The sequence below is a fragment of the Pimephales promelas genome, chromosome 9, assembly GCF_988280905.1.
Source record: "Pimephales promelas chromosome 9, fPimPro1.hap1.1, whole genome shotgun sequence".
Lineage (NCBI taxonomy): Eukaryota > Metazoa > Chordata > Actinopteri > Cypriniformes > Leuciscidae > Pimephales > Pimephales promelas.
The window spans coordinates 33,811,644-33,838,488 of record NC_142777.1 but is presented as its reverse complement, the minus strand read 5'-3'; the positions used below and the strand labels follow the sequence as shown (position 1 = coordinate 33,838,488).

The following is a 26,845-nucleotide window of genomic DNA, read 5'->3' as shown; positions in this document are numbered from 1 at the left end:
GTTTTTATTATTCCGGGATAAAGAGCAGCCTGTCTTTTGATAATGATGATTATACAGTAATGACTATCACAACAATGACACAATCCGTAGCCGGGATTTGTACCCTCATTAAAAAATGATGTATATGAAAAGCTTTTCAGCTTGTTGGAACACACCCTAGTCACACACTATGTGTGTGTGTGAGGTGACTTGTTATTCTAGCTGATTAAAGCATTGATTACAGCTATTTTTAGAACATTAACTAAATGTTCAGGTTGCCAGTTTGCTGCAGGGTGTTGGCAGATCAATCTTTATCATCCATCTCCTGGATAAGAAACAATGCAATAAATGAGGAGCTCACTCAAAATAATGCCCATTTTGTCAGTTTTTACCTCGTCGTTCAAACCCTAAATTATTTCCTTTCTTCTGTGAAACCCAACAGAAGGCAGTATGTCAGCGCCGCTCTTTGCTTTGAATTATGCATTCTGATCAAAAAAGCTAAAAAGCATTAAATAACAAAGTATCATAATGCAACTTGTGAGCCGTATTCTAGTTCAAATGTACCTGTTTGATATTTTTGTGTTTGAAAATAGCAAGTTTTAAAAAGTTTTAAAATATTTAAAATATATATTTAATATTTATATACTATTATTATTCAGCAAGTGTTCATTAAATTGTAAATCAAAAGTGACCGTATATACTACGTTTACAATCCGATTATAATGGGATTTTGTCAATATCGCGATTAAACTTTACTTCATGTAAACAAATACTTTGATCAAACTAATGCGATTAAGCTCATAATCGCTAAACTGTCAACACAACTCAGTCTCTGCTCCTTATCTCTTATCTTCATCTTGAGATGGTGTGAAGAACGTGCCGGCAGTGTTGGCAACCTCGGTTTAAGCACCATTGCTACTGTATGTTCATCACGGCACCGAATAATATCCAATACGTTCATAGAAGTGTGTTTTGTATTTGACTTGAGTGAATTAAAACAGTGGCCATTAATGCACCTATTGCATGCGAGTACATCATTTTTGCTTTGCGCTGGGGTATGTGACGATTGACGAATGGTGGCAAAAATAACCATACTTCTCGGCAAATCATGAAAATAGCATGTAAACATTTTACCGTAATTATTTCCTTACTCTGATTATTGTAAAAAAAAAAGAAAAAAAGGCATTATTGGTTCACATGATGTAGGGATTTATAATGTTACAAAAGATTTCTATTTCAAATAAATGTTGTTCTTTTGAATTTTATTGATTTTTTTTTTCAGGCTTTTTGGACAAACTGAATCACAGTTTCTAACACAATATGAGGCAGCACAACTGTTTTCAACATTAATAATAAATGTTTCTTGAACAGCAAATCATCATATTAGAATGATTTCTGAAGGATCATGTGACACTGAACACTGTAGTAATGATGCTGAAAATTCAACTTTGATCACAGGAATGAATTACATTTAAAAAAAAATCTAAATTAATTATTTACCGTTTCACAATATTACCGTTTAGTGTATTTTTGATTAAATAAATGCAGCCTTGGTCATCATAAGAGACAAAATAAGGCAAGGCAAGGCAAGTTTATGTATATAGCACATTTCATACACAGTGGCAATTCAAAGTGCTTTACATGGAAGAAATTAAAATAATCAAAAGAAATCAGAATAATTAAAACAGTTTAGAACAAAAAAAATCATAATAATATACAGTAAATAATTAAAACAATTTAGAATCAAAAATAAAATGAAGTACAGTAACAGTCGGACGAACAGTGGCACAGTGCTCATTCAGTAAATGCAATCAATATAAATAAAAACAGTTAAGAGTAAAAATAAAATAAAGTAATAGAGATTGAGCTGGTTTACGGTGCTACTAAAATAAATGGAACTGATCAGTGACTTCTAAACTCTGCAGAATCTCTTTTTGTGTTTCTTTGAAGAAAGAAAAATAATAAATGGTCAGATTGACACCAGGCTGAGTAAATGATGACAAAATGTTCATTTTTGGGTGAACTATTCCATTAATTCCTTAAATACTCTGTCAAGTCTTACATATAATGAAGATATGTATGCCTCTGTTTTATATCGCCTAGAATGCAATAACAATTTCTCACTTTTTTAAGCGTTTGCACATGTCTAAGCTGTATTTTTATGAAACTGAGCTGTGTTGTTTTAAATCGGAGCCTAAAAAAGGCTTTATTTTCTTTCATTTTATTCTATTCTGCCATGATGGTGCAGTGTTTCCAAACTACACACAGCTGAGCTGAAATTGCCCTCTTCCAGAATGTCTGCCGAGAGTTACAACAAAGCAGGGACTCTTAAATCAACTCTGGATGCGAGTCTGGCCCTGGACCCCGGGAATAAATTACTCAAATATTATATTGCTCAAATCATGATGAAGTTTCCTCTCCGGGCTACGGGCCAATGCCCATGTGCGGCACCGCTGTTGAATCCAAGAGGTCAACATCTTGATGACCATATCTCAGAAGATCCTGGATCTCAATGAATGATTCGAGAGAAAGACGGGGCTCTTTTTTTTTTTTGGACACTGCTCAAATTGGCCTCGGCAAATGTATGGTGCACTCATTAAGACTTCTACGATAAAACTTTCAGCTCTGGGTTCATTGCTAAACCATGATTAGCCTTGGCGAGGATCGCCACGAGGCCCTCGGAGAGACACGGCGTATGTTAATGCCAGCCAAGTGCTTAACTTAACACCACGGTGCCACGCTGAAGTTTTGGACCCAAGTGCTTTACAATCAGACCATGAAAGTAGTGCTCTGTACGTTTGAAGCCAGAATACATTGATTCTACGGTGATGATTATGAGCGAGCAACTCAACAAAGACGTTGCGGTCATCTTTCGGCTGTGAAATGGCAGGGGGGCAATAGAGATGTCTGTTCCCGGTGCCTTTGAAGAGCGGAGGGGTTTCCCTTTAATTGCTTGGATTTCATTCGACTTCACATGATGAATTCTGTTTGAAACTGCGGTGCCGAGCTCTCTAATGAAGCAGCGAGGAGCGAGCGGGCCCTCGTTCGGTGGCAGGCTGCCTGACTGAAGCTGTCGTTGGTGCGCAGGCGACCTAGTTGCATAAATTCAGCGCCGCCAACTCTGAGCCAGAGTTCGAACCGAGTTCACCGTCACTTTCACAGCTATTGATCTCGCAGGCTGATCAGACGTCCCATTTATTTTTTGTTGTGCTGTGTTTTTAATGATGCATCTTGTATTCTCTGAAAAAATAGTTCGTTTTTTGTTTTTTTGTTGAGAAAATTGACAGATTTCTGCTCTGTTCTAGTTCTTTTTAGGTTTGACATCACTGAAACATTATTTTTTTTTTGGTGTGATGTTCGTACTAACAGGCAAAATTGCACACACAAAAAAAAGGACGAGGCGTATTTGAAAGATGTGGAAAACATGCCATCAACAGATCTATATTTCTGGTTATACTATAGGAACATCATGAGATTTTGCATTGACATTATTTTTTAGGACAAATAAGCACCCACAAACAGAAAAAGCATCTGAAAAATTGTGTATTTCTTTTTTCATGCGACCCTTCACCTGTTAAATTTCTCTTTAATGCAATTATCTAATCAACCAATCACATGGCAGCTGCTTCACTGCATTTAGGGGTGTGGTCCTGGTCAAGACAATCTCCTGAACTCCAGACTGAATGTCAGAATGGGAAAGAAAGGTGATTTAAGCGATTATGAGCGTGGCATGGTTGTTGGTGCCAGACGGGCCGGACTGAGTATTTCACAATCTGCTCAGTTACTGGGATTTTCGCGCACAACCATTTCTAGGGTTTACAAAGAATGGTGTGAAAAGGAAAAAATATCCAGTATGTGGCAGAACTGTGGGCGAAAATGCCTTGAAGATGCTAGAGGTCAGAGGAGAATGGGCCGACTGATTCAAGCTGATAGAAGAGCAACTTTGACTGAAATAACCACTCGTTACAACCGAGGTATTCAGCAAAGCATTTGTGAAGCCACAACACACAACCTCGAGGCGGATGGGCTACAACAGCAGAAGACCCCCCCCGGGTACCACTCATCTCCACTACAAATAGGAAAAAGAGGCGACGATTTGCAAGAGCTCACCAAAATTGGACAGTTGAAGACTGGAAAGATGTTACCTGGTCTGATGAGTCTCGATTTCTGTTGAGACATTCAGATGGTAGGGTCCGAATTTGGGGTAAACAGAATGAGATCATGGATCCATCATGCCTTGTTACCACTGTGCAGGCTGGTGGTGGTGGTGTAATGGTGTGGGGGATGTTTTCTTGCCACACTTTAGGCCCCTTAGTGCCAATTAAGTGTCATTTAAATGCCACGGCCTACCTGAGCATTGTTTCTGACCATGTCCATCCCTTCATGGCCACCGTGTACCCATCCTCTGATGGCTACTTCCAGCAGGATAATGCACCATGTCACAAACTCGAATCATTTCAAATTGGTTTCTTGAACATGACAATGAGTTCCCTGTACTAAAATGGCCCCCACAGTCACCAGATTTCAACCCAATAGATCATCTTTGGGATGTGGTGGAACAGGAGCTTTGTGCTCTGGATGTGCATCCCACAAATCTCCATCAACTGCAAGATGCTATCCTATCAATATGGGCCAACATTTTTAAAGGATGATTTCAGCATCTTGTTGAATCAATGCCACGTAGAATTAAGGCGAAAGGGGGTCAAACACAGTATTAGTATGGCGTTCCTAATAATCCTTTAGGTGATTGTACAAGCTTATTATAAGCCTAAAATGCAAAGAAAGCAGCTGTAACCTAGGTGACGACAACAAACAAGCTTGAGTACTTGCATCTGTCAAAAAAGTTTGGGTTACGCGTGTCTACACCAGATGCAAGTGAAACTAGATCGTTCCCATTATAATCAACAGAGCTGTCCAAACTGGAAGCGGCTGTTCAGTTGACGTTCGCCGCCTTTCTATTTTTGATGTAGTAGTCTGTCTGAAAATTAGGCCTACTTTATTTACATACATGTCTGAATTGATAGTACTTTTATATTAAACAGTTTCTGAGTGTTACATAAATGCAATTTGAGTTCGAAAGTTGACATATGCTAATGCTAAGTTTAATAATGACAAGAATTATAAAACTGAACGGAATGGTTTTCTTTACTGTATCAAAAATATAATTTCTCATTTTTATTTTGCGTTTAACAAACCTGTCAGGCAGCTTCAGTTCTCTCTGTTAAAGCCATGCTTTTTGTAATAGTCCAGCCTGTTGAAAGATGTAGAACAGGATTATAGATAGTTTGTGTGTGGTTTGAGGGAGTGAGAGCGATAAAAGTTTCCCCAGAAGACAAGAACTCAGGGATGGCCAAACACATGTCAGAATGGCAAGATATTTGTGATTTGTTGAGATCATCTGAGTTTTTTTGTGCCTGGAAAATGGAAACGGCGAGATCCTAATGTGTGCAGCTTGACTTAATATAGGGCATGTGTCATATGAAAATTAGATTAAAGATTTTGCTTTGGGGTGTCTGTTGAATGTGTGTGTAGGGGTGAAAGGAAAAATAGCAGAGGGTCAATGCAAGGGCCATGCAGAAATCGAACTGTAAGTCTTAAAGGTACAGTCGCAGACCGTCAGTTTTTAGAGCAAGAAATTCTAAGGAAATGAACATTGAAAATACATAATAGGTCCCCTTTAAAGACAAATGCTTGTGTTTTTGAGGTATACTAGGTTTTTATGCTTGAATGTTAAACACATTATATTCCACATTTGACACCGTTACAGCTAAAGGTCTACAAACTGACGAATCGTCACGGATAGCTTCGGAAACAGTGCTTAGTGGTATAGACATAGAGTATAACCCCCTTTGAAGTGACTTTGTAACTTTGCAGACCTTTTTCATTCGCAAACAGCAACATTACACTCCCCAAAAATGTAGAACATTTTAAAAAAGCATAATGGGAGCCCTTTAAATTGGTTAAACCTACTAGCACAATCACGCAGCTCTAATGTGCTTTGAGCGGCATGTCATTCGAAACCACCTCTAGTCCATTTTCTCTTCCATCTTTACTGTGTAATCACATTATGTCACATCCACAACTTTTAAACACATCAGTCTGCCATCTCTAGAGATGCACAGAACTGTCTAGAACAGTGCGAATGCTGAGCTCGGGTACCTAATGAATGTTGAAGTTCTTCCTGTATGGTTTAGGTTTGGACTGAGGCCATTGAGTTGTGGTTTGGCAGAGGTAACTTTGCGCTGGCTATTTATTTAATGGCTGGCTGTAATTGCTCATTTTTAGTGAAATTAGGCTACAGCAGGAGGAGTCAACTCAAGAGGCTTGGCCTCATTGGCAGCAGTTTGGCATTGGCACTTTCCTCTCAGGACTTGCACATGCAGAGCACTCTTCAGTCCTGTTCTGCATACAACATCCACATGTATTGCACATTGGGGAGAAAATCTAGTTTTTAATGTTGTTTATATGTCTATGTTGTGTTAATTAACTTAAGTCTATGTTGTGTTAATTGTCTTAAAGGGACTCCACTTTTTTTTCTTTTTTTTTTTTTTGAAATAGGCTCATTTTACAACTCCCCCAGAGATACAGTTGAGTTTTACCATTTTCCAATGCATTCAGATGATTTTCTGAAATTTAGAAGAATATCAGTAACCAGACAGTTTCTGGTCTCATTGACTTTCATAGTAGGAAAAAATATACTATTGAAGTCAATGAGACCAGAATCTGTCTGGTTCCTGATATTCTTCTAAATATCAGAAAATCAGCTGAATGAATTCGAAAACGGTAAAACTCGACTGTTTAACTCTGGGGGAGTTGTAAAATGAGCCTATTTCCAAAAAAAGTGGAGTATCGCTTTAATATGCTTTAAGACATACCATGTGCAAAGTCATAAGTCAACACCATTGCTGAATATTTTCTATTTAAAACTGCAGTGAAATAAATTCCCATTCTGATACATCAAGGTGTAGGCAAGCCTGTATGAGTGAGTGGAGGCGGGGCTCATTTGCGGATTCATGGATCCGCGTATACTAAATTAAGCGAGTGTATAGAATTCAAGCTATTTTAAGGCATGAATAAAAATGTTCATTAGGGCTGTTAAACGATTAATTGTGATTAATCACATCCAAAATAAAAGTTTGTGTTTTTATAATATATGTGGGAGCACTGTGTATAATTATTTTGTATATATACAAGTACACACACATGCATGCATTTTTAAGAAAAAAATATATTTATATATAATATAACATAGATAAATCTATATACAGTATTCACATATATAAAATATTTCATTTGAAAAAACTTTTATTTATTTAATTTTTTATGTTCATAGGAAAAACACATTAAACATGCCGTTTTGGTGATCAAAGATGAGTTTTAAGTGATGAAATTATTGACTACATGGGGACAGTTTAATAACTTATGATTTGAAACATGTAAATGTGTGCAGTAATGATCGTTTGCTTATTGCGCCGCAACTATCGTGATTTCTGTTACCTGTAGTTTATGGTTTAAATAAATTGAGGAAACTTTGAGTTGAAAATATTACATAGTGCATCGCAATCTTTTATTTCAAAAGAGCAAGAACATTTCTGTTTTCCATGATATGACCCCTTTAAGGGCTTATAGTTTGAAATATGAGGGAAAGAACACATTCCATTTAAATAACACTGCATTTTTCAGAAATGTCCTCAGACCAACATTATAATCCAAAACATTCACCCTTTCTCAGTAGAATCGACAGCAATGTGCTTTTCCCAGCGTGTCTTCATAATACACTCCACATCTAACATGTACTCTTGTAAACAGACGTTACTGGTCAGATTGTGTAGAAGGCCACTAATGGAGATGGGTTTAGATCAGTGTTTCTCAGTCATGATCTAGACTCTCATGCACATTTTGCTGTGTGTGTCAGCAGGACTTTCAAGCTTATTCTTGTTCCTCTTTCATTGTAGCTAGGCTGTGGCCGGGTTAATAACAAGTTTACTAAATTGACACACGAATAGTTCACGTTTGTGTAATTTTTATTTATTGATTTATTTGTGTGTGTCTGACAAATTTGCCTATATTATCAGAATAACAATGTAAGTGAAAAGTTATATTTTAACTATTTCAACAGAAGTACAGATAGACAACAATACCTTGGACTACCAACCTGAGGCTGCTGCTTTTTTTACATTCTGAAATTATATACAGTATATATATATATATATATATATATATAATTTCAGAACGTAAAAAATAATATATATATATATATATATATATATATATATATATATATAACATAGTGTATATATATATTATATATATATATGTATATTTATATATATATATGTTTTATTTATAAATGATTTTCACTGTATATAGTCTAAAGTATGAAAGAAATGTATGTACATTTTTAGAATAACTAATTTCTATATTAAACTCAACAATACGCCATCGCATTCGCGACTCTCCTATGATTAAAGGCGGCACTTCCGGTTTTCTTCCCACTGGAGCCATTTCAAAATGGCGGCTGCGTGACGTTAACGTATATCGGTGAATTTTACCTTTACCCAAAAAAATTAACAAATATAATGCAGTTTTCAAGTATTTCTCAATGAAGGTTTTTTCTAAATTATTCAGGTCAACAAAAAACGAAATCGACAGCAGTGAGCGGTTTTCTTGTTAATTATACTTTGATTTGGAGCATTGGTGAAATCTTTTGAAATCTGTAGTCCAAAGTCATTATGTGATTGCATGTTCAGGCTGGTGTAAAATAAAAGGCAACTAAGTTTCAACACACCAATTCCTATCGTCAGATAAGAGCTTGTCCAATTGTCTCATTACAATGGTGAGCATAAGAGTGATTTGTGGTATTTTTGGCGGTGGAATGGCCTACATATGGGCAAACAGAGCTGTCTGTGTAGCTTGGAGCGCTTTCTGACACTCACTAATGAAGGTGTGTTTGGGATTGTTTGGCGTGAGAGGATCAGCGGCGTGTTTCTTACAGTATGGGGTGCCGAGAAGAGGGAGGAGGAGACTGTGATGATCCTGAAAGAAAAGAGGGTGAGAGAGAAGGAAAACAGTATGGTTTGAAAGTGGGGGGTAGGGTTGATAATTCAGAACATGTTTTTCTCATGCATTGGGGGGTCTGGCTGCTACATTGGTGCGTGCTATGAATTTCATGAAAAAAAAAAACCTGCAGCAGCCTAGTACAAGTGTGGGATCGGTCACTCAGAGAGGACAGGAACAAACTGACAATGGTTCGATGGAACCCAATGACATCGTCTTGAAATGAAGAGACACGAAGACACCACATATTATAGTTATACTATTAGATGGTAAAGGTACTAAATCAGATGGCAATTATGTGAGGCTTAATTATCATATTTGAAAGAAGGCTTTTAGGTTCACCAATGCATAAAATGTAATTGGTGGCAAAGCTGAATTCTGTTGAAGTTAAAGGGGTGTTGAACTAAGAAATCAAATTTTCCTTGAGCTTTTGACATCTAAGAGGTCATCATATTTTAAGAATATCCTGTAAGTTTCAGAACTGAAAACGTCCTTGTTAGTCCAATAAAAGCTTTCATTGACACCAGACTCAGCAAACGACTTTTTTTCAAAGTGGGGAACTATGACGTCAAAGAGGATGGAGTTGCTGGAGTTTAAATTTAGTTGGAGACCACAGAATGAATGCTGTTAAAACTCACTTGGAGGCTGTCTAACATGGTATTCATAGATGGGCTGTAGGTGTAAAGAATAGTATCGTCAGCAAATAGATGTATCGAATGGTCACTTGCAGCCATTACCACGTCGTTGATGTAGACCGAAAATGATATCGGGCCGAGAATTGAACCTTGTGGCACCCCCGTCGAGACAGTCAGTGGGCTAGATAGCAAGCCCTCTGATTTAACACACTGAAGTCTGTTTGTGAAATAATTACTGAACAATGTGAGGCAGTGATTTGAGAGACCCATACTTCTTAGCCTACCAATAAGAATGGTGTGTTTGACAGAGTCAAAAGCCTTGGCCAGGTCTATAAAAACTGCTGCACAGAAATATTTGCAATCAATGGCAGATTTTATGTCGTTTGTGACTTCGATTGCATGTCGGAAAGACTGTGATTTTATTCGAAGTAGTTAGTGATCTGTTTATTCAAAAACCTTAGAAAGACAGGGCAGAATAGAAATCGGTCTTTAACAATTCGGGTCTGAATTATCTCCCCCTTTAAAGATAGGGGTGGTCATTTGGGATCAATTGAACGTGTTCCTACTAAGGGCCAATCCCAATTCTACCCCTTACCCCTTCCCTTTCCCCTAGCCCTACCCCTTCGCCTTCCCCTTGACCCTTGAAACAGAGTGGCAATGCGTAGGGGTGAAAATATTCCCCTAAGAAATGGGACACCACTACGCCTCCGTTAAACGTCATTATAAGTCGTCGCTAGCGCCTACGTCACAGGAGATGCGCCGATGTTTATCACAACTTCCAAGATGCCGTCGACAGCTGCAGTTATCTCAGTTGCGTGGGTTACAGCTATTTTCTTGAATCTTGTGAAGTTCGCAGGAAACAATGGAGACGACGAAAATATGTTGCGGGACTATCGTTAGCAAACTACAGTAATTTTAGCGATTTTTTTTTTTTTTTTTTTTTTTTTTTTTTTTTTTACAAACGTTTCTGTGAAGAAACTGACCGTAAATATGAACACAATATTGAATGTAACATAAAGCAAATCATTATTTGTCGTTATAATACTTATTAAAGCCACAAATACTTAAATTTATGGTTCTCCTTTGTCGCTTGGGCAGCCAGCCTGGGTTAGCAGTGACACTTCTCATACCCCTTCGTTTGAAGTGTGCTCCCGAAAAATCTTCGTTTGAAGGGCTATCTGGCCCTTCACCCTAGCCCTCCCCCTCCAACCAAAAGAGAATTGGGACAGCCCTACCCCTTCACGTGGACGCGCAAAACGGAGGGGAAGGGGAAAGTGAAGGGGTAAGGGGTAGAATTGGGATTGGCCCTAAATGGCCTAGTTCATTTTTTTTAACAAAACGATCTTACTGACCCTGCCCAAACATTTAAATGGTAATGCAAGTAAACTTTTCTTATTATCCATAGAAACGATTTTCACTACTTTTCCATGTATTTATGCCTGTAGTGAGATCAATAACTGCGGTTCTCAGTGCTCAATGCAAAGAACCACATTTTGTTGTTGCTAATCATCATCGATTATCATTATTTCAATTTGTTGTTTTAAGACTGCGCCGTCTTAGACTGGCCACCCCATGTGTTGTGCTACACCCAACCAACACCCTCAGCGGGTCACGCTGTCAGCTTTCTCTGGAAGGAAAGATGTGCTCCGTTGGCCCTCGTCTGCGTTCCTGTCATCACTGGCGGCCCTGACATAACACAACAAGAAATATGAGCCACAACAGACCCAGGAAATGTGAACTCGGACCTTGAGAACTGGCACTGTGGCCCGGGCTTGAGATAACCAGACACTGAGAGCCATGGAGGAATGGAGCGTTAAGGGTTTGCAAGGCTTGAAATGACAGCGGAGGGCCTCCCAGTGAAACTGTTGTGCCAAGATGTCCAGGAAAAACAACTGGTGTTGATGTGTTGCAATTGGTCAGAGAATATTAAATGCAAATGGTGACAATCTGAAAGATACATTTGTGTTTATGTGTTTGGCTGACGCTTTTTTTGCAAAAGGGTCTTTTAATGCATTCTACGTATTAATTCCCTTGGAATCGAACCCTTGGTGTTGCTAGCTCTATGCTCTACATCCCACTAGATAAATCTAGTTACAGTAGGAGTGTTGTCTTCCTCGAAACTGTCCAGACCTCATGGAAAGTTGTAAACGTGCATTTGCCAAGACTCCTGCAAAGCCTGTACTAGTGAGCCAAGGGTTAGTTTGACCTACAGCAGGTTTCTGCTCTCCATGAATCTGCTCTATTAAGAGCTCTGTAACCCAACACCCTCGGCCTGCAAACCATCAGCGCTCAGGGAAACCATTTCCAAAAGCTCAAAAGACACCGTTTGGTTCATCATAAATAGTTACAAATTATTTGTTCCATTCTTTGAATCAAAGTCTGTTTTCATTCAGGACACGCTGATGTCAATTTGTTTGCAGCAAGCCATGGGCACAGATTGTTGATACTAATGAGAAAGATGGTGGAAGTCTGCTTTATGGATGGGTGACCTCTGATCTGTGGCTTATTGGAAAAACATTAGTTTCTCGCTGCTCATTTGGCCGGACAGAGAGGGAGTCCTCCCCCTGATTAATGATCTGCCCCGAGGAGGGGGAACGAGAGCGAAGGCAGCCTTGTTAAATACAACTTGTGGAAAACTAGGGCCAAATTATTTAGAAACAAAATGGAAAAGCATCTCACGCTCACAGTGTCTTTGAGATCCTGTATAAATGGTGTTTTAGGGTGTTTACTTTATTGTGAGCAATGTTGGACTTTTCTAAAATGTTACCTTTAGAAGTATAACAGTTTGTCACCGTGGCAGTACTCTTAAAAGTATGTATTTGTAGTGCCTGAATAACTCCTAAACTGTACAGTATGCACCCTTTAGGGATCGGTATTAGGGATTGTGTTTTTATTTTATAATTTTTTTTTTTTTACAACAATACAATAGAAGAAAATAAGACAAGAAAGCAAACAATAAAGGAAAAAAAGATACAAAATCTGCCAATTAAAGTAAAAAGTAAAAAATGCCAAGTATTCAATATAATCTACAGTTTACACATTCAAAAATACAGAAATGAATACCTAAAATATAAAGTCATGCTTTAAATTAATTACATCATATTGCAGGTATATCTAAATTAATGCAATAAATGCCCCAAAAATGAAGTTTATTTTAAAATTGTGTGTGTGTGTGGCTTGTTTGGAAATTACATGCCATCATTTTCTCTTCACTGTTGTGGTAAAAATGATATTTTTGAACTTCACACATTGAATATAAAAATGTTTTATATACGTTTAATGATGATAACGATAAAAACAACAAAGATATTTTAGATGTTACCGTATATTTAGCATTTTTAATCATGTAATTATTCAAGATATATTTTTTTAATTTAAAATTTAAATAAAGGCATGCTAAAAAGTTTCTAAAACCGTTTTAATGTGACCATCAACAAACAAAAAATTTTTTATTTTTGTTTGATATTTTTATTAATAAAAATCCCTGGGACACAAACAGTGGCCTATATGCATGCCTTTTATTTTAATTGAAACGCCTTTTATTTCTAATTATGTTTACCTTTTATTTGGAACTAATATCCTTGTGTATGGATAATATTCACTCGTAAATATACATCATTGTTCTTTTTAATAATAATAATAATAATAGATTTTATTTATAACGCACTTTTCATTCCAAAGAATCTCAAAGTTTCTACATAAAAGAACAACAATACTAGCTACAGAATACTAAAAACAATAGAACAATCAACACATAAAAGCCTTTCTAAATAAATAAAAAATAATAATAATTTGTGTGTATCGCTGTGATTGTCGTATTCCCGTCTGCAACTCTGAGTAAATAATGCAACGTACGTTTGCAGTGCATGAAAGAGAGAGATCCTGTCACGTTCTCTCTCCGTTTGCTGCCATGGAGTGATTGGCTGTGTTCTCTAACAGCTGCGCTATTGCGCTCCTGTCAGGAGAGGTAGGGAGGGATGACAGCGTGACAGAGCGAGAGAGAGAAAGGGAAGGAGGGAGGGAGATCTCCATTCACCATTTCACACTGCTCCCCGAACCCCTTTTTCCCGCTCACGCTGCCGTGGAGGGATCTCTTTAATTGCATTCCAGAGGAATTTCTCTTGCAGCTGGTGCTTCGACTGACAGGAACGAGTGGGAATTGTGAATGACTCCGCCTGGAGGAAGAAGGATTTTTGGTATGAAAAGTGAGAGAGGAGACTCAACTCTTTTGTCATTCGTCGCTTGCAGATAAGGGACTCCTCGTCCTCATTTCTCACACACTCTTTACGGCAACGTTTCGGCTGTCTGGGGAGCTTGCGAGCCAGCGTATGTAAATAAAGCGGAGTGTTTCCATAGGCTGGGCGGACTGCCAGAAAGTGCGAGAGAAAACCCTGAGGGTTTTGTGGTGAGAAGCTCACCCTGACTGGATCAACAAGTCTGGAGAGGGACATCTCCTCAAACCATCAGCGTGCGCATGCAGAGAGGAAAGTCAGACAACACACTCTGGAGAAAGACCAGAAGACGGACTGTTCTTCTACGTGCTTTCACTCGCATCAGTGTTTATCTTGGTCGCGGACTATAGAATGCATCAGAAATCTTTCAACGCACCCAAGTGGGATTTTCTGTTATTTTTCTTAACAGATTGAGCGGTCTTTTTCCAGGATTGGATTTGAATCAGAGAAGGGGGAGGACTTGGATCTTGTTTCTCCTATATATATATAGACACCCTCTGCATGGTTGAAGGACCCCTGCCCTGCACACGAAGACAACAGCCTGAGGTTTCTGGTCCTAAAAGTCTAATTTGTTTTTGGGGGTTTCTTTTGTCTCGACGGCTCTGCACTAGTGGATTGAAGCTTGGCTGAATTGATCTTTTGTCTGAATCTGGGGGTTCTTCTCACGGTGGAGCCCCCCACTCCCGACCCCTCTGAAATCCCCTCCTTCCAACTCTCCCACATGAGTCCCCTCGTACCCTTCCTCCCTCCACTCCCACACACCTCCTCGTCTTCCGTCCACATGCCGCTGCGATCGCGGAGCATGTGTGAGTAGTGTGCCTCTGTTTGTGCATGAAGCCAGAAACCGTAAGCCAGGATTAGGTGCGTGGAGGGTGATGCGTCGCTGGATGCATCTGCATCTGGCAGATTTAGGATCGGGAGGACCCGAAACCATTCCTAAGGGATTCCACAACCTCTTCACAACCCAAACATCTGTGATCATTTTCCTGACTGTTGGATGAAGAAAGGATCGAGCCGTGTCCCGCCATGTCCGAAGTGGTGTGATCTCAAGAGCCGCTGCGTTTATCCGGGCTCATCATGAAAAAGACACGCAGCACCACTCTGCGCAGGGCCTGGCCCAGTTCCGAATTCTCGGACCGTGCTTCGGATCGCACTCGGTCACGGAGCGAGAAAGACTACCGGCTTCACAAACATTACCCGAAACACTTCATCTCGCACTCCCCTAGAGGATTCCTGATTGCAGGTCAGTTGTCCTTTACGCTCCACTGACGGAAGTGATGCTTCATTAATTTGTGTATCTGATTTCACAGCCCTGCTGCATTTTGTTTTCGAATTGAATCCCAAATTTGAATGGGTGACTTTCACCAGATCAAGGGCCATGAGATGATTACGTTCGGTTGCATTACAGATGCAGGTCAGCTATTTTTAGCATTCGGTCCACACTGTCTGAACATGCTTTTGTGTGTACGAGTGTTAACTGAGTTTTTGTTGCATCTGGAGCTTGTTGAGTGGTTGAGTGGAGTTTTATTTTTTTTTTATACATACTTATGTGCAAATATCTCAAGATTTGGTTGTAATTTAGGGAATGCTACTCCTCATGCTGGTTTTAGTGCGCTATTGTAACTCTGAGCAACTGTAAATTCATCCTCTTAAATCAGCACCACTACTTTCACCAAAGCTAAACTTGTATTTCAAATCCACCGCATTAAATGGGACCTAATATGCCATTTTGGGGTGTACTTTTCATATTTTGGGGTCTAGTTTTCATTCTTGAATATTCCAAATTTTCACCTTTTTTGCATTTTTCCATCACTTCTTTTCCCAGTCTGTTTGTAACGTCGGATCAGTGTGTTGTGATTGGTCAAATGCTTTGAGTGTGTTTCGGATATGTCACATTTAACTTAGTTTGAACTAGAGCCCGACCAATAAAGGATTTTGAATGCCAATACAAATATTATTTTTTTTGGTTTTAAAATCCTATATTCTGATACATCGGCCGATTTTTTTTATTTTATTTCTTTTTTTTTTAAGAAACGCGCAACAAAATATTAACAGATTTCCCTAACATTAGTTATTTATGAGTTTTAACTAAAATAATATGATAATGCATTTTAAAAAGAAACTTGATAACAGACTGATGATAGTGGCATTAGCTAGCTTAATGGTTAGCTAGTCTATGATGAGCTATAATGGATTATGTCATACTGCAAATTGTAAAACATACATTTTCAATATAACAGGCCAAGGAGATATGGTACGTCTCATTGCTATAACTGTCACGCGCTATTAAAGAAATACTTCAGTCACATTGTCAAAAGATAAAAGGACAGTCAGTCAACTACACTGTAACAACGTAACGTAACTATTACTAGCTAATTCCTCTTCACTTTCGGCTTATTTAACAGCAGCAAAACTGGACATGATAGTCACAAATTTTGTCATGCTTATTTGAGTTAAGAGAACTGATGGGGATGTTCTTTTAATTGTTATTCAAGCAATGTATGTATCGTGACCAACTTAACGAGTGTTGCCAACAGGAATGGTGTAGAGTGCCCTCTGGTGGACAAACTATACAACTCCAACACTCATGACATGGTTCAAGCGTGTTTCGTCCGTTTTTATTTTATTTTTGAAATATTCATATATCGGCCATCATAACTGCCGATACCGATAGTTTGGAAAATGCCTAATATCGGCAGATAATATCGGCTTGCCGATATATCGGTCTGGCTCTAGTTTGAACACACTACTAAAGCAACTCAAACCAGGCTAGTGACTTTATGCTTTGTAACTTTGCAGGCCTTTTTCATGATCAATCAAACCGCAACATTACTCAAAGAAAATTTTAAATGTAAAAAGCACCTGTCAAGAGAATTTTTATTGGACTTAAGATAGTTTTGTGCAATAAAAGGTTAAAGATTTTTAGACTTTTTGGTGAATGTCTGTCAGTTACCATATTGAATGCTATGATTATTTTTTTTTTTAAATGCTGGTCTGTGTGCACAATGCATGATGCCTCACTGCATAAGTGGTTCGCTTTTAAGGCATCTCGTCGTGCTAAGATAGTTACGATTTTTAAAAAGCATCTTTAGACTATTGCGTTCCTTCTCTTGCAATCTATCTTACTGCTTCTAAACAAGAATATGTCCCTGAAGAAATGTGTCTGATCGGGGTCTGGTGGACGTGACCCTAAATCAGCCTAATGATACAATCACTGCTCCCACAGGGAATTTTAATGCTGTGATTTCCAGGCCTAGAAAAGTCAGGGAAATAATTAAATTGTAGACTTTTTTGTGTTGAATATAAATTGTTCTGGTAGCTCAGCTCTAAAATATTTGTCTGTGAGAAACTGCTCGCTTTGATGTAAAACCAAATTCATCCTGTAATCACAAATGTCTGTAAATGTAATGCAAATTCAATCTTAATGTCAAAGAGATGTGGGAAGTCAGTCTGTAAGATTGACTAATCATTCAGAGAACTCATCGATTATGAAAATGCGTAGGTTTGCGCAACCCTGTTTCATTTAGATTTGCATGTTTATTACATGATGTGCTGTAATCAGATATACTGTATGTGCTGAGACCCGTTGTAGCTATGGTAATTGATCTACGTTGATTACACTTGGTTTTTTTGTGATACTTAACCTGACTTGTTCAGACCCAGAGGGCAACGTATAACAGGATAAACTGCATCTCATATTTGGATCGGCTAATTAAGGTTTCCTCTTGGATGTCATTATATCAAATCACTGCGGAGAGATCCCAGACCCAAGCTGAAGGCCTGAAACAACAGAGTGCTCCAATAAAAATAAATACTCTTATTACCGCTGTGCCAGAACTCCTTCGTTACAGCTGCTCTCCTCTGCGCTAACGAGAGAATTAAGTGGCGATGACCAAGGATTACCCCATCCCAGTTTGATTAGTCTACGTCCAGCAGTCTCACTGACGAAGTCCAAGAATAGATATGAGCCAACAATTGGAGGTTACCCGAGCTTGACATGAAGGGCACCACCTGTTGGCTCCCTGAAGGGTTTTTGCCATCCATACCTGGTGTCAGTGGTAGGTGAGTTATGGTTCATTGGTTGACATGCGCGAGGGTTCTCAACTCAAATTTACTCTGGCCTGTGTAAAAAAGCCATGAGGCTTGAGGTAAAGCTGAATAGTGATGGGTTAACTGCATTGGATTGAGGACCCTTTCTTTTTGTTTTTAGCAGCATTGGGTGTCAAATGTTAAAGGGATACTCCACTTTTTTGGAAATAGGCTCATTTTACAACTCCCCCAGAGTTAAACAGTTGAGTTTTACCATTTTCGAATCCATTCAGCCGATTTTTCTGATATTTTGAAGAATATCAGGAACCAGACAGATTCTGGTCTCATTGACTACCATAGTATATATTTTTTCCTACTATGGAAGTCAATGAGACCAGAAACTGTCTGGTTCCTGATATTCTTCAAAATATCAGAAAATCGGATTCGAAAACGGTAAAACTCAACTGTTTAACTCCGAGGGAGTTGTAAAATGAGCCTTTTACCAAAAAAGTGGAGTATCCCTTTAAATAATGTGGTGATTGTAGAGATTGGGTGGCATGAAGCACTAGCATGCAATTCAATGTGCGTGGCTTCTTAACGGGCTAGTGGGACGTTCTGTTTTAGATATTGTTAAAATGGGTGGACGATTCTCTTGATTGTTAATCTCAATTTGATCTGTACAGTTCCTTAAAACCCATCATTTACAGAGCTCTTGTGACGGGTATCAAAGCACTGGCATTTGGTTTTGGTTTTAAAGTCTGCTTTTGGTTTATGTTGAAGAGGCAGTTTCAGCAGTTTGTGATTTCTGCAATCAGAAGGACTCATAGAAACATCTGCTCTTTTCAATCTTAATGTTCTTTCTGTTAGTTTCCTTCTCATTTTATGAATAATAGTGTAGATACCCAGAACTGTATACTAGGGTTACATATAGACCATACCTGCATTTATTGTCAGTATTTGTGGTGCTCCGATTGATCGGGCGCCGGTCATTGTGGGCCAAGAATAACTTTATATAGTTTGATCAGTGGTCTCACTTTAATGCACTTCAATGGGAAACAAACGTTTCAAGGTCCAAAAGACAGTTTCAGTGCAAACTGCAAACTGTTGAAAGGGCTTTAAACGATTCCAGACGATGGGTAAGGGTCTTATCAAGCGAAACAATCACTCATTTAATAAATAAATAACAAAGTTTAAGTTTTATAAGCTCAAATGTTCGCCGTGCTCTGTGATGCGCGTTCGTGACTCTCCTGTTCGAACTCGTTTATCAAAATTCGTTTTGTTTGAACTAAAGTTCGTTTAGTTTTTCGAATGAACCAAATGACTCGGAAAAAGATTTGTTCGTTTTGATGAACGAGTTCGAACAGGAGAGTCACAAACGTGCGTCCCTAAACAGAGCAAGGCGAACATTTGAGCTTATAAAACTTAAACTTTGTTATTTATTTATTAAATAAGCGATAGTTTCGCTTGATAAGACCCTTATTCATCGTCTGGAATCATTTAAAGCCCTTTGAACAGTTTGCAGTTTGCACTGAAACTGTCTTTTGGACCTTGATCCGTTTGGTTACCAGTAAAGTCCATTATATGGAGAAAAATCCTGGAATGTTTTCATCAAAAACCTTAATTTCTTTTCGACTGAAGAAAGAAAGACATGGACATCTTGGATGACATGGGGGTGAGTAAATTATCAGCAAAAGTTTTTTCAAAAGTGAACTACTCCTTTAAAGAATTGAAACTTATTGTAAAGTGTCACCAAAAAAAAAAAAAGAAATTTTCGTTGTTGTTCATTGATAATCTTCATGAAGCTAATCTGTCAAATTTTGTTAGTATTTCTTACTTTTAGGTTCCTAACACAAATTCCATACTTCTTTGGTTTTGTTTGTTTTGGACAATTTTATTAATGAAGGAAAGAAACGGTTGGACAAAATCTCATCATCAACATATTGTAGTAATTCAAAGAATCGTTGGAAGCATTTGCTCCCCGATATCTGTTAAAATCCACAATGACTCTGAATTCCTCACATGGCTTATGTGATATTTTTAGTGTGGTGGCGGTGAGCTGCCGGTCGAGTGAGCTTGCGGATTGTACAAACCGCCTGACTTCTGTGGCCTGCTTTCTCATTGAGCAGTGTTAGTTGGGGGTTGGAAGGTAAAAACTATTAAGAGAAGGTCACAATCATCCGCATTGTTTAGAGATAAAGTTGTAGGCTTTGGCTTTACAGTTAATGCTGAACTTGACCCTGTGATTTCTTGTCTTTCATTTATTCTTCTGTATTTCCAGTAACACATGCCTAGTGTGGAGTGCTAATCCGCGCAGGTCAGTGGGGAAGCCGCGGTATGCAATATCCACTTGCAAATTATGTCGACGGACAAGGTTGATAACTTACAGCTGTACTTTTTTTGAATAAACTCCTGTTTAGTTCAATTATATTTTTCGGTATATGAAATCTTTGTTTCCCCAGTTTAGTATTTTCTCAGTCAAGAAGAGTTTTAAAACGATTATAGGGAATTTTATTCTGTCATGGGTGAGTTGGGAGAGAGATTTACTGTTATCTTACCTGGCTATCGTTCAGCACAAAATTACACTGACTGACTATAGGGGGTTTTCTGGAGGAGTTCCCAGAGTCATTAGGAAAGTAATGTTAAAGGGAAGACTGTGTTGGTTTCAAATGTGTAATTAATATGAGGCAATAAGTAATTCATTTTTGGTTGCAGTCTCCTGGAGAAAAATTGTGCTTGAGTTCGAGGAAAGATTTGTGTTTTGCTAATTTAGGAAAACCCATCGTATCTTTCAACCTAAAATGGAAACTTCAAACCACTACATATCTTTAGTCTTTCGGATCCTCTTTAGACACGCAGATACACTCATTCTCTGAGTCACATGGAAAATGTCAGGGATTTTAGAGGGATTCACTTAAATGTTGGTGAAATCCCAGATTTAGCTTTAGTAGAATTGGAACTATTTAGTAGAATAGTATAATTTACTAAAATTGGACCTGTGTTATGGGATAGACTTTTACCACCTGTAGTTCTTTACTCTTTACTTTACAGAAGATTTTCTGTATTAAGGGATCTGAAACTTTTGTAAAAAATAAGACCCAGATTTCATGGCACATATGGTACTGATAGTTTGCCATTTAAAATATTAGGAGATTGATTTGTAGGCCATTTATTTTGAATAGCTAACTGCCCAGATCAGGGACCTTTTTATCTTGAAAGACTTCTTAATACTGCAATCAGACTTCACTTTGACTCTTCTTATACAATCATTATTTCTAATCTGACCCCACTATATCATACTTGGCGTCGTGTCGCATAACTGTTCTTAAATAAATAACAGCTGGTCTTGCTGTTCAGGGCATACAGAGCAATAGTTGATTTTCTAGATAGGGCCAGCTTAGATGTCAGTAAACCATGTGACTGCGTTTGACCAATTACCCTTATCAACCTCTCCAGCTCTTTCTTCCTCAAGAACTACTTATACTGGTCTAGCATCTAATTTAAGGTTAAGCTTTACTGCATATCATAGTAGTGATGTTATTAATGAAATCGTGTTTTGGCAAAAGCAGAATATTTTGTTCTTGTGAAAGTTTAAGCATTGAGACATGTAATTAGTTTTTATACAAAAGCATGTCAGGACATTACAGATCATTAGATATTCAGAAATGAGCACAGAAGCTTTCTGCAGACATTGTGCTATATTATTATTTTGATTTTGTGTCCAAACTCGTCAAGTGTTAAAAAAAAAATGTATTTAATTTATTTTCATAATCATTTGCGATTTGGAGTTAATGAAAATTGAAAATGGTTAATGAAAAATGTAATTATTTTTTGCCACAAAACTTGACGACTTCAATAAGGATTGAGAATGTCTTGAGAAAGAAACTTTCACATATTTTCTCTCTTAAGGAGAGACACTACAGGTGAATAAGGTAACATTTTTAAATAATAGATATCACCATGAAACCTCCTCAGCTGATTTGTATGTTTAATTATGCAAATTAGGCATTCTCTCATTAAATATGCACAATTTTGCATATATTTTCAGTAGATCGATCTGAACATATGATAAAGCCAGGTGCAAAAATTAAAAAAGAATTTGTTTACACACGACACAAGATGAAAAAGGATAGATTTCGGGATATATGCTTTCTAGGAAATTAAAATATACTGTCCATACCCTTAAAAAAATTTCGCCATATATTTTCATATATCCCTCTGAAAATATCTTCAGAATACTGCTAAGTGTGTAACTGGAAAGTTTGGTGTACATAGGTGCTACAGAAGGCTTCTTAATAGGCTTATTACTTTTTAATATTAATTCTACTGGTGAATGACAAACTAATTTTGAGAAAAAGGCATTTAAAGATTTAAGTGGGATTTTAATGCATTTCTATTGGAAAACATTGTTCAAAAGCAGAATAAATGCTCAGGCCTTTAGTAATAATAATATTTAATATTTCAAGCTCATGAAAACTGATTATTTAATAACATGGCAGTCATATAAGGCCTACAACTGCAGTAAATCAACAAATTAACATTGGCAGAGTACACCACGTGATGCGTGTGAGCGAATCACGTTAGCAGAAACCAGCAGTAGCCAATGAGATTTCGTCATTAGCTTTAGATTACGATGGGTAGAAAGGAAATGCCCATATTTGGGTTACATAGCGTTGTGCAGGAGATTCAGAGCGATACAACGATACCGGTCATGACAGACTTCAGTAAACAGACCGAGCGCGGCATGACGGCTGGAATGCTAACTTCTTGGTAAATTCGGGAGAAATTTACTGCCGCAAGTAAACAAAATGTAATGAATTAAACATTTTAATGTATATTTTCAACGTTTTCTTTACAGCAGCTTGAAAGAACACATATTGAAGGAGTAAACTAGCCCAAAATCTTTTTCTGATTTTTTTGACTGCCATGTCTCATCTTATGCATAGTTAGTATCCTTGCCATATGTGTCCCATTAACATCTTGCAAAAACCATCAAACATTTCTATGTCATGAACAGTTAATGAATTAATGTGTATTTGTTGGGAAAATCCTTTACTGAGTCATTCCCTATCATTCATCAGACTGGCTTTTGAGACTGTTATTTACCACAAGCTGTTTTGATCGTTGGAGTCTATTTGGGCTTGATTGCCATTTTTTTTAATGCTTTTGTGTTTGTTTTCTGGTGCTCTATGCATTTTCTTCCAGACTCTTAGAGAGAAGCTTTAGATGCCATGAAAAGGAAGGCTTCTCTAGCCATTTGATTGGATGGGAACTCAAGTATTGGCAAGCCGCTCAGAATTACCATGTGCCCACCACACAAGTGCACACAAACACACTCGATCTCACACACACAGTTGCACCATGTTTTCATTGTCCATGATTTATTTGGATTCTGAAGATGTCGCAAAGTTCTCAGCCTCTCTTTGCCGCCTTTCTCAGTATTTCAATACCAAAACCAATGCTAGTGCCTTCATGTGATGGCAGTTCAGATTCAGCATATGAAGTTAAGTGAGGTGTTAAATTGGGTTTTCAAACTGCGTATCCACAGAAGATTTGAGAGACCTTTTTTTAGGGTATTTTTTCATTGGTATAAAATATCTTCTTATTAAATGGTCTGTACACTTACACAGTTCTCAATGCTTCATTTTGCATGCAGGGACCCTCGTTATGTTACTGTGTTAGTGTGGGGCTATTTTGAGCCTTGTTAGTGGTATTAACCAGCGATTTCTTTTTAGTTATTAAATGCCCCAATTACTAGTGTTATATGCTAAACAGTTTAGATAAAACTCTTTACATTCGATTATCATGAAAACAAATCTCAGAGAACGATTGACTAAGTACCGACGTTTTATTAGACCAAAGGTTCATTTTGCGCCGGAGTTCTCCTTTAACTTAAGATGTTAATTAAAACTGTTTAATGCAACAGTTTCTCTTAGTCACTATCACTCTTAGCTTTTTTGGTAACACTTTACACTGTAAAAAATATTGTTGGTTTAACCTGGTTGCCTTAAAATTTCAAGTTGATTGAATTGGAAAAAGTGAGTTAATACAATGAAGGAGATTAAACTCAAAATAATAAGTTATCTCAACTAAATAAATTAAGTTGATTTGACTAAAGAAAAAATGATGTGATAACAAATCTTTAAGGTTTCATTTGTTAACATGAACTATGCTAATAATAAATTGAAACTTTACAGCATGTATTAATCTTTATTAATGATAATTTACTAATACATTAATAAAATCAAAAGTTGTATTTGTTAATGAACTAACATGAACATGCTGTATTTTTATTAAAATAACGTTAACAAAGATTAACAAACACACTATTCATGTTAGTTATACATTAGTTATAATGTATAAGTTATACATTAACTAATGTAATGTATTAGTTATACATTAACTAATGTTAACGAATGAAACCTTATTGTAAAGTGTTGCACTTTAATGCAGGAAAAAACCTGAATGACAATATAAAAGTGTGTTGCTCCTATAATATAAAATGTACTCTTTTTCTCACACTGTTGAGTCTTTATGCATGAAAGTGTATAGCTGCCCTCATATATTTTAAAAAGAGAGTCCCTCACAAGAGGATTGTCATATTTGGGGTTAGCCTAAATAAATCTCTGTTCTATGCCATATGTTATTTATATGTGAAATAAAATGGGTCATACACTTGCTCTTTGAAACAATACTCTTATTATATTGTATAATCACAGTTTTTACTTTTATTCTCTTTTTTGTTTCCCTTCCAGTTATTGTAGAAGTGACTGAAGCTGTTAACCTTGAAGTTTCAAAGATGACTTCAGCCTACTAATGTACTTTCCTTCATTTGTTCTCCTTGTTTTGCCTTTTTTACGTCTCAAGCATTCTTTTAATCTTTTGATTCATCAAGCTTACTTTTGAAACTCAGTTCAGGCTGTAAATTGCAGATTGCACGACAAGAATGCAGAAATTGAAAGCCTTTTTTAACACAGACAAGGTTGTCATCACCTCCTTTCGACAAGGGCTGTGTGCAGTGTCATGCATGCATTTCTAATGAAGAGCGTAAAACTTCAAACACATCCAGAACTCTTTTGTGGTTTTCTCCGCTTATTGCACTATAAAGGACAGGATTCATTTTGGGATATGTCATGCTTATTGCCATTAACTATTCAGTTTGATGCATGTCCCGGTGAGGCGATGCCTTGAGTTAAATCAGTTTTGACAATTAATTTGTAGTGGGTCAGGATATTTGACTGATTTATCTTTTCTTTTTTTCTCTTTAATATTAAAATAGGGGTGGGGAATGAATTCAGAGATGCTGCTGCTACTCTGAGAAGGTTTTAGTTTGCTGTGCTTTAGCTTAAATATTAAACTGCAAAACCCTTTCTGAGAAGTTGAAGTGCCGTTTAAATGATCAGCACTAAAGAAATATTGAAGTTAAATGCACATTCTTGCTCTTAGGCTTCACTTTTTTTTAGGGATGCACCGATATGAAAATTTTGGCCGATACCAATAACCAATAATTCTTTATATTTGAAAGCCGATAACCGATATATCGGCCGATAAATTTAAATCCAAATTTGTATCTACAGTAATTTTAAAGCCTGATTACAAAAACAAAAGTCTCACAATTAAATCCATGTCCCAAGCACACGATTATAATGATGTTGATTTGAGCTGCACATGTTGTACCGAACTGTATTTTAATTTTTTTGAAGAGATTTCAGTCATATTTCAAGAAATTCAAAAACAAACAGTGCTCAACAAGTGTCTCAACTGAAGGGAATAATACATTATTTATCTGCTTTAATATATCGGCCACATTTTCTTACCAGGCCGATAACGATAACATTAAAAATGAACATATATCGGCCGATGCAGATATATCGTGCATCCCTACTTTTTTTTTTTTTTTTTTTTTTTTTTACTGGTCTGTGAGATGGACATCTTTACGCTAGACTTCATTGTAAACAACAATGAGTAAAATTGACTTACATTTTTTTTAAGGCAAGTTTTTCCACTGATATTTTGAGTAAATTACACATATATAGCTAATTAAAGGTTGAGTAATATCTGCTAAAATATTGAATATTTCTCTGTACAACATTTTACTCAACAATATAACATCGATTTAGACCACACTTTTTAAGTATATGATTTACTCAGAAATGTCTAATTAATCAAAATACATAGTGTATGTCACCGTATCTTCATTTCTGAAGTTAAATGTGTGAACGCAGATCTCAATACTTGGGAGACAATACACAATGACGGTAACATTTGAAGGATTGTTTTTGTGTTTGAATGTGCCATTTTAAGTCGTAAATGAACTCCAAATGTCACAAAATGGCAAGTTACTAATCCTAACAACAAAAGCAATGATAAAATAAAGTAAATACAGCTGGAAAACAGTGAAAAATCAACCTCATTAATTATTTATGGGCCAGTGCATGATGGGAACACCAGTATTAATTTTATAATGTTAAGGTGACCAACTGTCCTGTTTTCCCAGACAAGTCCTGTTTTCATGTAACAATATAACAATTTTCTATCCATACAGAGGAGGCATAACCTACTTTAAATGTATTGAAATTAATAAGGCATCTTTGAGTAAACTTCGAGTATCATTTGAGTTGGCCCATGTGTTTGCTGGGCCGAGTGTCCTGGTTTTTGGTAATCAAAATATGGTAACCCTAATAATGTTGATATTTACACTTTCATTTGTACACGATTGAATTGAGTAGTACTAATAGATTTTTAGGGGTTCAAGCACGAAGTGCTGAAACCCTATTGTAATTGTATTGATTTTTATTATTATTATTATTATTATTATTATTATTAGGGGTTCAAGCACGAAGTGCTGAAACCCTATTGTAATTGTATTGATTTTTATTATTATTATTATTATTATTCTCCCCTAAAACGCATCGT

General features: G+C 37.2%; 1 protein-coding gene across 3 annotated transcripts in view; it reads left to right on the top strand.

Annotated features, from left to right (window-relative positions):
- Window positions 1-26,845, top strand: part of stox2b (storkhead box 2b) — a 75,073-nt gene that overhangs the window by 12,636 nt on the left and 35,592 nt on the right. Inside the window, exon 1 of one of the 3 annotated variants that reach the window (XM_039649124.2) lies at window positions 13,693-15,146. The exons of 1 other annotated variant lie outside the window; for it this stretch is intronic. In XM_039649124.2, coding sequence (XP_039505058.2) covers window positions 14,981-15,146 — 166 coding nt within the window. In that variant the 5' untranslated portion in view covers window positions 13,693-14,980. Of the gene's footprint in view, window positions 1-13,692; window positions 15,147-26,845 lie in introns of those variants that run through there. One more of the 3 variants, XM_089135036.1, reaches the window with a different exon arrangement.